The sequence below is a fragment of the Archocentrus centrarchus genome, chromosome 14 (assembly GCF_007364275.1).
Source record: "Archocentrus centrarchus isolate MPI-CPG fArcCen1 chromosome 14, fArcCen1, whole genome shotgun sequence".
Classification (NCBI taxonomy): Eukaryota; Metazoa; Chordata; class Actinopteri; order Cichliformes; family Cichlidae; genus Archocentrus; species Archocentrus centrarchus.
Genome location: NC_044359.1, coordinates 3,966,269 through 3,976,779, shown reverse-complemented (window position 1 = coordinate 3,976,779; position 10,511 = coordinate 3,966,269). Strand labels below are relative to the sequence as shown.

At 40.1% G+C, this 10,511-nt stretch overlaps 1 protein-coding gene across 1 annotated transcript; it reads left to right on the top strand.

Annotated features, from left to right (window-relative positions):
- The first annotated feature begins 793 nt into the window (after positions 1 to 793).
- LOC115792453 (complement C1q tumor necrosis factor-related protein 3-like) lies at positions 794 to 3,334 on the top strand. The gene is made up of 3 exons (XM_030746990.1): positions 794 to 1,058; positions 2,528 to 2,659; positions 2,739 to 3,334. The coding sequence occupies exons 1-3, from the start codon at positions 866 to 868 to the stop codon at positions 3,014 to 3,016; spliced, it is 603 nt and encodes a 200-aa protein (XP_030602850.1). The 5' UTR covers positions 794 to 865; the 3' UTR covers positions 3,017 to 3,334.
- Positions 3,335 to 10,511: the final 7,177 nt, after the last annotated feature.

The following is a 10,511-nucleotide window of genomic DNA, read 5'->3' as shown; positions in this document are numbered from 1 at the left end:
GTTTTGCTCACATTCTTGGTGGTAATCAAAGGTCTTAGTAGGCTCACTGACGATGTCCTGGTGCTGTCTTCTTTGTGAAAATCGGATAAAATGAATCTTGATTTCATTTATTTCTTTAGAAGGAATTAAACATATACAAATAAAATTAAGTAAAGATTTCCAATGTGGTCCACAGCAAAACGTTTCGGTCATAGTTGAATGAAACATAAAATGAAAAGAAAAAAAAGAAAAAATACACGCTGTAATGTCTCACAAAAATTAAATGACGAGTGCTGTGGCTTTTTATTTATTTATATTTAATTACGAATAAAAAGAACCCCCCCCCCCCCCCCCCAAAAATAAAAAATATATATATATATATACTTTCACCCCTCTAGTGACACATAAGCACCAACCCTGACATCCATTTCCATATACCCCTTTATACAACATTATCAATTTATAATCTACATTCAATTAAAAATATGACGTCATCTACATGAAAATTTGTTATCTTATCTATGCTATAGATCTTTATCTATTACTGATAAGATCTTGACATGTATTTGACAGAAGCTGGTACCTTATACCTCCTCTGTAGAAATGTAAAGATATGGTCTGGGGGACTTTTTCTATTATGATCTTAAAGAGATACACTGCTCTGATTTGCAATGAACACGTGTTGACCTGTTTTACCGTCAGACAATCATTGATAGTTACTTGTTCTCCTTGTAACCAATGACCTTAGTCATTTATTTACTAGAATTACTTTTGCTATCATAGTGTTACTGAGACCAGTGATACAGTTACCTCCCCTTTCACTGTACATATAAAACTCACTCAGGTTTGCAGAGGATGCAGATACTGTTGAGTTTTCACTGCCAGGATGGAGATCATTGTGTTTTTCTCGCTGTTGCTTCTGGTCTGCTGTGTTCCCACAAATCAGAGAGCGGCAGATAGTAAAGCTCTTGACCAGCAGATTTCAAACCAACAGGACATCCATGCTGTGCTGAGAGAGCTGACCGCCTCATTGGCTGAACAGAAAGTGAAGATTGCAAACCTGGAAAAAGAGAATCAAGGTACAGTATTATGTCAGGTAGTGAGAGAACAGGAAACCTTTATATGACCCACTGTTGTGTTACAGAGAAAAAAGTAACATAAATATGAAAATACAATTTGACTGTTAGATCTAAATGATCAAATTGTGTTGGGTGAAAGAAATTGGGTTATGTTAAAGTAAAGTGACCAAATTGCAATAAAGTAATAATCAATAAAGTATTCTGATTCTGATTCTGATTGCATTGGAGGAACATGATTGCAGAGCTGAATTTGCTTTTTTCAAACACATTACAATTATTTTGGAAAAACACAAAATATTTTTGTTCGGTTAACATATCTGATTTGTGTTACATTAACATAACACAGTGCATTACTGCCAACACAAAAACACTGTGTGCAACCAGTGTTCACTATTGAATTGTGTAGATCCAACGAGGTCTTTTTTTCAGTGTACTGTGTCCCTCCACGCATGCGCGTCTTGCGTAAACAAGCTTTGCAAAAAAAACCAAAACAATAAACAACGCCAACTTGTGGCCTGGCATGGGAACTACATCGTTTTCATCATTTCACGCATCACCGTGTAAACGGAGATTGTTTCTGAAACGCTACTGTGTAAATGGAAGGCTGAAACGCTTCAAAATGACACCGAAACGTTAAATGGGGCCTGAGAGTAAAGCTCAAAATGCTTTCCGGAAAACATTCAAAGACACCAATAAAAGCCAGCTTAGAACACTTTGTGAATTCCGTAAATTTAAGGTTTTCCAATTTGACATTCAGTTTTTAGTGGTTTATTTTTTGGTGCTGAAACTGCGAGTTTCTCCCGAGTAGAGTCCATGCTCTCATTATTGCCCCAAGTTAACAAGAATGGTCTGAGTGTCAAAGGCTATGTTCACCCTGCAGCCTGAAGTGACCCAATTCCGATTTTTTTTGCCCTCATCTGACCTATATCCAATCTTTTCCTGCCAGCCTGAACAACACAGATCCAATTTTTTCAAATGCGACCCAGGACACTTGGATATGTGGTCCTAAATCCGATATGTATCCGATCGTTTCAAATGTGACCTGAGTGTGTACGGCCAGGTCGCATTTATCCGACCTGCACGTCATTGATACTCGACAAATGTCACTATTCTGCATCCTGTTACGCGGACGCGGGAAGGAAAATGTGTGACTTCAGCAAACATTGAGCACGCTCGCTACATGTGACGTTATTGTGTCCTCTACTGCGCATGCAGCACACTTTCAGGTTCCTCTGGTGTTCACACACAGATCACATCCAAGTCACATATATTTGGAAATGAGAACGACCACGCAAAAAAAAAGAAAAGGGATTTCACAAAAATATTCAATCAAATTTCATTTTCCAGTCACAGAGTCACAGAGTTTGATTTCTTCTGTCACAATGAAATGCTTTCAACTGTCAATCATTGCTTTCACTGGAGATTCATGTTTTTGTCATGGTCACTTCTGACATTTCTCTCTGTCTCAGTCAAACAGGTGGCTTTCTCAGCCTCTCTGCTGGATCAAGGTGATGTAGGTACTGGACCCTTTAACACACAGGTCACTCTGATCTTCAAACATGTTGTCACAAACATTGGAAATGCCTACAACTCTGGCACAGGTAACAACTCTGAATGTCAGTCTGATGTTCCAGATGTTCTAACAGCTGATTTAACATGACTAAAACAAATGTCCCACAGGTATTTTCACTGCACCAGTGAGAGGAGTCTACCACTTTCAGTGGAAAGTATATGGGTTTGGAAACACTGAGACAGGTGCTGTGTTGTGCAAGAATGGAGACCACATTTATATTGCATATGAATATCCAAGCTCTGGTGCTGTGAGTGCCTCTAATGCAGCCTCACTGCTTCTAGAGGCTGGAGATCAGGTGTCTGTACGACTGTGGGCTAATTCAAGGATACATGACAATCAAAATCATCACACCACCTTCAGCGGTCATCTGATTTTCACCATGTGAGAGGTGTGACAGCTCCAAGACTTCCTGTGGGTGGAGCTTAGTCATTTTTAGAAGTCAAACAGGAAGTAAATCACCTGCTGGTACCTCTGATTCTACTGACTCAGATAATCGACTTCTTCTTGTTATCTGTGATTTAAATAAATCCAGTTCAGTGCTCAGTGATTCTCTGTGTCCTTTCTTTGAGTCGGGTCTGTATAAAGAGCTGCTCCTCCATTAGTAATGACTATTGTCAGATAACTGACTGTAAACTTACTCGGTGGATTTCTTTAAATTCACATTTTATCCTGTCTTTAGTTTCAAAATAAAAGCATCATTGAAGGAACAGTGTTGATTTCTTCATGTGTTTCATACATGGAGCAGAGATCAAAGGCTGCACATGCTGGGAGTTACTATCACAGGTAAAGTCACACCTGGTGTTGAGAACAAAGAGCTGCTTTTCAAAGCTCGTCTACAGTGAAGCTGAACTGAGATCAGGGCCATGAGGAGCTCACCATCAGTTACATCATGATCTCAATAAACACCTCATACAGCAGCAGGAAGGAAACAACAAACAGAAACTGCAGGAAGAAGTGGAAAAACTTATTTTTACATTCATCTGAGGTGCTCACTGTATAACCACCTGTGTGTGTGTGTGTGTGTGTGTGTGAAACATCATTTCCCCTCAGAACCAGTTTTTATTTACAATAAGTGAAACAAATATAATGAAGCCGTGCTAAATTTACCTTCATACTATGAAAACTGTCAGGAAGTCTCCAGAATTTTTGATCTTTCATAACTTCTTAAGTACAGAAGCTGAAAAACATTTAAGCTCTGTTACAAACACAGAACAATTTCACTCTCACTCCAAGCAGTGGCAGTCCTAGCCTGTTTGGCGCCCTGGGTGAGCAACCCCGGCACCCCCCAATAGTGATCGTTGCAGCAGCACCTACCGCACTGCTCCACTTGGGGGGTAATGAGCGCCCTCTGCCTGCTGTGCGGTGCATGTGAATTAGGTTGGGCTCTAAGGCTGAACTTGCTGCTTTGTATCAGTTCATATCACAGATAAAAGGACACAAAGTGTGTACTTGTCGTCTTGCTCTAATCGCTGTCTGTGTTTCCCTCTGTGCTGCACACAGATGCTGCAGTAGTTTGGTTTGGACTGTAAAACGTGATCGCAGCACAAGAAAGGGGAGCGTGTTCTCCCACGTTTGTGCGCTTCAGCTTCCGTGTCCAGACGAGGACCCGCCCACACTCATACGTAAAGGATCAGTTCACAAAGCGCGGTGGAAATGCAGGCCCACTCTTAAGAATTTTGCCGGTTCATTGGAACCAACACCAGCATTGGCATGAGCACCAGCACCTGGGAGGTGGAAAAGTAGCATCTGGTGTTTCTGTACTCACTACATGGTGTGCCACACATCTTAACCAATAACATGTGGCTTCCACAAAATTAAAAAAAAGAAAAAAGAAATGGCTCAAAATCAGGAGCCAGCTCCCGTCGTTTTCTTCAAAGAGCCAGACTGTTCGCAACCGACCCATCACTAGTCCAGAGCAGGCAGCAAAGCTGAAAGACGTGGAGAGACAGAAGGCTGAGATCAACCAGCTGAAGCTGCAGTCCAAAGGTGTGGAAATCATCGTGACTCTGATAATTTCTGTAGAAATATATCTGTATAAAAATATAATCTTTCAGATTTGTTTTTATTTCAAAACATCTTAATATCAGATACTGGAGCCAAAAACTGCTTTGTTCAGCATCAGGAACTGACAGGAATGTGTTTCATAATGAAACAGCTCACAGCTCCTCTTCATGGTAGTTTCAAAAATGTTAAAGTCTTTATTTGTGTCTGTATTATATCTCTGCCTGGAGATATAAGCTCACAAACATTTGTCCTGTCTCTCTCCCTGAGCCTGGTTCTGCTGGAGGTTTCTTCTTGTTAAAGGGAGTTTTTCCTTCCCACTGTCACCAAGTGCTGCTCATAGGGGGTCGCATTTAGGGTTTAATATTTTTCCCGAAAATGACATGAATCAAATCCCGGGAAATGACGAGCCATTTCCCGGGAATCCCGGGAAAAAGTTTATTTATTTTTTTATTTTAATTAGGCCTTCTGTAGCCTGTGTCGGCCTTAACCTATTGTGATATTGTAGAGGTAGCTTTCCAGCTATGTCCTGTTATGCCCAGTAGGGGGTAACGTCAGCTTGATTAATGCAATAAAACCTACATCTCGACATTCGAGTGCTCGAGCTATGCGGTGTTGTATCGTTCCTCAACACTCCCTTAACAATTATAATTCGAATATTCCTCCATTGTACATGGAATTATACCAAGCTATTTTACAACTGCTGGTACAAAACAATACGGTTCATCTCCACAGCATTGATAAAGGCTCAGCCACGCTGTCGTGGCGACATCTGTTGCGCTATATCTCCACCAGTGGAACGCTGTAATAGTCATTGAAAAGTTAACTACCGTACTACACTATAATATGGCATAACACAGGGCCTTGAGTAATGCACTACGACTTGGTCATTGCCATTCTGGCAACAACAAATTTATAACACCGTGTCTGAGGGTTAAAGTAGGTTCGCTGTGAATCGTCTATTGAAAAACTGGCCGATCCTTATAGCCTAAAAAATATACATTTTACTCAACTCCATTTTAAAAGTGAAATATGTTAAAGCAATCTATTTCATGATAATTTCTTCACACATTAGGCCCGTATCCTAATTCATGATTGTTAGTAAGCGGCTGCAAACGAGGAAAAGAAACACTCGAAGTTAAACAGATATTTCTTTATTGTTCAGGGCAGCCATATTTTATAGGCTATATAATGCAATATAACAATATATAATAATATAAAATTATATAATACAAAATACCTTAGGGTAAACACATTGCCTACGATTTCAACAAATTAAAGAGGAAAAAAGTACAACTGTTTAATACCTCTATTAAAACGCTTGAGATGAAGGCTGAAGCCTTAAACGGAGGCTGAACGTGCCTGAAATGAAGAGTAATGCTTTTCGCATTAAACGAACCCTTCTCTCAATATTTCCTTAAATTTAACATTCTGAAGCTTTCTTTTCTTTCTGAAAGTCAAATCGACGCGCACGACTTTTTTCCCGGTTTCCCGTCTAACGTTTCCCGGGAAACGGGAAATGGTTCTGATCGCATTTCCCGGGAATCCCGGATCCCGGGATTAAACCCTAGTCGCATTGACTGTTGGGTTTTCTCTGTAATTATTGTAGGGTCTTTACCCACAATATAAACCACCTTGAGGGGACTATTTTTTGTGATTTGGTGTTATACAAATTGAATTGAATTTAACTGAATTGAATAGATCTCAACTAGCACTTATATTAAAAAAAAAAAAAAACTCTCAGTAATGGCAGTACATATTTGCTGTAAGTGCTTGCTTTATTCATAGCTGCATCATGCTTACAGTGGTTTTCTCTTTGGGCTTAAGTCTACAAACTGTCAAAAAGTTGCCCCAGGGCAACTGAAAGTTTTTTTTAAGCCCCAGTACATGTGAACTTAAATGATGCAAACCAATCAGAATGTTTTAAAAAAGATTAAATTTCAGTCCAACAACATGTTGGAGTCACTATCAAGCATGATTTGTAGGTGGGACATCCTTTTCTGACACATTGTCCAAGCAGCACATGGTGTGAGAAGAAGGTAAGAATAATTGCCCTAGTAATCATTTAAAATGACATAAATCCTAAATTTAAAAAATACAGGAGTGTTTATGAAGTTGTAGAGAGGGATTTTGTCAGGTTTTTAAAATTTTTTTGAATTTTGTATTTTCAGAAATTCAGTTTTTCTTTCCGTTGCCTCAGGGCAACGTTGTGCAGTAAGGGGTACTTCTAGAGGGAGACTTATAGGCTTGGGCTTAGGGCACCTTAGGTAAGGTAAGGTAACCCAAACACTCAAAAAAAGTGGTACCACTGCCTTTGCTTTGAAATACATGGCAGTGGTGACATGCTGGCTGCTTTACAGACTGGACTGCACTGAGAATGGGATGACAAAAAGTGACCACATGCGCGTGTATGGATTCAAATCCCAAACTGCACAAAGTGTGTGCAGTTCTGTGCAAAGTCTGTCCAAATCAAAAATAGAAAAGCAAGAGAGGGCAAACCAGAAGTGGGATATCTCAAAAGTATGAGGAGAAGAGGAAGTAGCAGGGGCCCATGGCCTCATTCCTAATCATGATATCTATCCTCTTGGACTGTTCATCATAATGGCCAACAATATGTGAGAACAAATAACAATGAATTAGACTTATATAGCACTTTTTCAAGATATTCAAAGATGCTTTACAATTTCATGCACTATTCAGTCACACCTCAATCATACTTGGTGGTGGAAGGTCGTGTTTCCAATTTGTCATAGGTGCAATTTGCTGCCAATTTGCACCTACGGCCTCTCTAACCACACCATACCACCACATTGACACTTAGGCAATTTGGGTTAAGTGTCTTCACAGCATGTGCTCAGATGGGGACTCAAACAAGATGGCGCCGCGAATGGATGCCCTGGTACTTCGGTGCGCTCTGTTTTGTTTGTTTTTGTGCGTTATTTCTGTGTCTGGACACTCTTCTGGGTATTCTTACACCAGAGAAGAGCTCTTACACATTAGGTCCACAACACCTTTGGATTTATTACTTGTATATTGTCTTATAGTTTTTATACTTATTTGTTTTTTATGTAAGCACGAAGTACCGCAGCAATTTCCTAATGCTGTGAACCTGTTCACCCATATGGCAATAAAACCTTCTGATTCTGATTCTGATTCTAAAACCAGCAACCCTTTGGTTGCAAGGTAAGCGCCTACCACTGCCACTCTCAGTGCGCAAGGAAAGATGGAGAGTTCCTGGGTGCAAAGGAACACCAAAAGCAATGTGTATAAAATGTAATGTGCACCTCTGTTTTACAGCATACAAGAACTGTTTTGTGAAGTTTCAAACACAGAATGACAGCAATGTCTCACAGCATGAGTATCAACATGGCATGACAATGGACCATACAAACCTGAGCCTATATGTTTCCAGTGTTTTTCAGTTCTTTGTTTTATCATTTGTTGACATTTTTGGAAACACTTCTGGTGCTTTTATTGCTCTGTAACACTTGCCTTATGATCTATGAGTTAATAATTTTCTCTGTAGTTTTATACCATTGTTGCACAACGTTGCCCCTAGGCAACGAAAAATTATCTTGGGGAGGGGGGGTCTGAAATATAAAAAAAATAGTTTTGGCAATTAAACGGCCCAAAGTGAATCAGGTTTTGTCAGCTGAGAAAGCAGAAATGTATTGGCTTCAGCTCCAGGTCATTTTCCATAAGGTCACCTTCCTAAAATAATAGCCTAAGTTTGTTTTTTTTTGTTTTTTTCAGAAAACACATGATGATAATAATTTAGGCAAAAATAAAATTAAGCCATCATTTTAGGAGGGTGACGATAAGCTACTTGCATCATATTCTGGTGTCTTGCGACTCACTTAACCCATTTTTTAACTAAAGCTATGTTCTGGTAATTTGACACCATACATGCTACTGCACCTAGTGCTCCCATGCTATATGTTTCTGCACTATCGCAGAGGGTTTTGTAACCTTATACTGGGAATGTGTGTATGTATACAAAGTTTTCTCACTCATTCCTATATGTTTTTTGCTATTGTTTCTGTCTTTTTGGCCACAGTTCACCTATCTCCCCATGTTTGTTTGTTTCTGTCTTCTTGGATGGGTGTTCGGTTAACTGTAATTTCCCCATTGTGGGATCAATAAAGCATCATTCATTCATTCATTCAAACAGCTGGTTGATGTGACTTGTAACATGATAGACATGTGATAAGGTGTTGATGCCATCAAAAAGTTTGTTCTGCTTTATCCTCCACATGATGAATGTCACTGCACCATGTGGAGCTATGCCAAAAAGGGCTTTCATTGTGCAGTAGGATTTGTATGAGGAGTACATTTCACTTTGGAGTAGTGCTGAGGATGGTGTTTGACATCTCAGCTCTGTAGAGTCTAGGACAGGGGTCGGCAACCTGTAATCCGGAAAGAGCCATTTGAACCCGGTTTACATGGAAAAGCCGCAAATACTACCGGAAGCCGGTAGCGGTTACCGTGAGTGACGCATGTATTGAGAAACTAAAATAAATAAATGAAATGATTTTATTTTAATATTTCAAGATCACACTAATGTTCCAGTTTAAAACTACAACAAAAACCGAACTGACAAAAATAAAATGCACTTCAACTGGATACAGAGCCGCAGATTAAGCCTGGATGAGTCGCATGCGGCACCGGAGCTGCAGGTTGCCGACCCCTGGTCTAGGATCACCTGGGTGTCTGGGAAATCTTTAAATTATTAATAAGAGAAGGAAAAGATGTGGTAGAAAAAAGTGTACAACAATAGCGATAACCGCACCCTGGAGAGGATTGTGAAACAAAAGCCGTTCAAAAATGTGGGAGAGAGTCACAAAGAGTGGACTGCAGCTGGAGTCAGACTGCAGCTTAAACAAGAGACGGCGTCAGAAGCGTCTCACCTGGACTAAAGACAAAAAGGACTGGACTGCTGCTGAGTGCTCCAAAGTTATGTTCTCTGATCAAAGTCAATGTTGCATTTCCTTTGGAAGTCAAGGTCCCAGAGTCTGGAGGAAGAGAGGAGAGGCACAGAATCCACGCTGGCTGAGGTCCAGTGTAAAGTTTCCACAGTCAGTGATGGTTTGGTGGTGCCATGTCATCTGCTGGTGTTGGTCCACTGTGTTTTCTGAGGTCAAAGGTCAACGCGGCCGTCTACCAGGAAGTTTTAGAGCACTTCATGCTTCCTGCTGCTGAACAACTTTATGGAGATGCAGATTTCATTTTCCAACAGGACTTGGCACCTGCACACAGTGCCAAAGCTACCAGTACCTGCTTTAAGGACCATGGTATCCCTGTTCTTCATTGGCCAGCAAACTGGCCTGACCTTTAACCCCATAGAAAATCTATGGGCTGTTGTGAAGAGGAAGATGTGATACGCCAGACCCAACAATTCAGAAAAGCTGAAGGCCACTATCAGAGCAACCTGGGCTCTCATAACACCTGAGCAGTGCCACAGACTGATGGACTCCATGCCACGCCGCATTACTGCAGTAATCCAGGCAAAAGGAGCCCAACTAAGTACTGAGTGCAGTACATGCTCATACTTTTCATGCTCATACTTTTCATGCTCATACTTTTCATGTTCATACTTTTCATGTTCATACTTTTCATGTTCATACTTTTCAGTTGGACAACATTTCTAAAAATCCTTTTTTTGTATTGGTCTTAAGTAATATTCTAATTTTCTGAGATACTGAATTTGGGGTTTTCATTAGTTGTCAGTTATAATCATCAAAATGAAAAGAAATAAACATTTGAAATATATCAGTCTGTGTGTAATGAATGAATATAATATACAAGTTTGACTTTTGGAATGGAATTACTGAAATAAATCAACTTTTTAATGATATTCTAATTTTATGACCAGCACCTGT

What these genes read in the sequence shown, in the direction of transcription:
- LOC115792453 (XM_030746990.1), top strand. Translation starts at nt 866, where the DNA reads ATGGAGATCATTGTGTTTTTCTCGCTGTTGCTTCTGGTCTGCTGTGTT. An exon ending in CCTGGAAAAAGAGAATCAAG is followed by an intron (nt 1,059 to 2,527) that starts GTACAGTATTAT and finishes TCTCTGTCTCAG; the next exon opens with TCAAACAGGTGGCTTTCTCA. An exon ending in TGCCTACAACTCTGGCACAG is followed by an intron (nt 2,660 to 2,738) that starts GTAACAACTCTG and finishes AATGTCCCACAG; the next exon opens with GTATTTTCACTGCACCAGTG.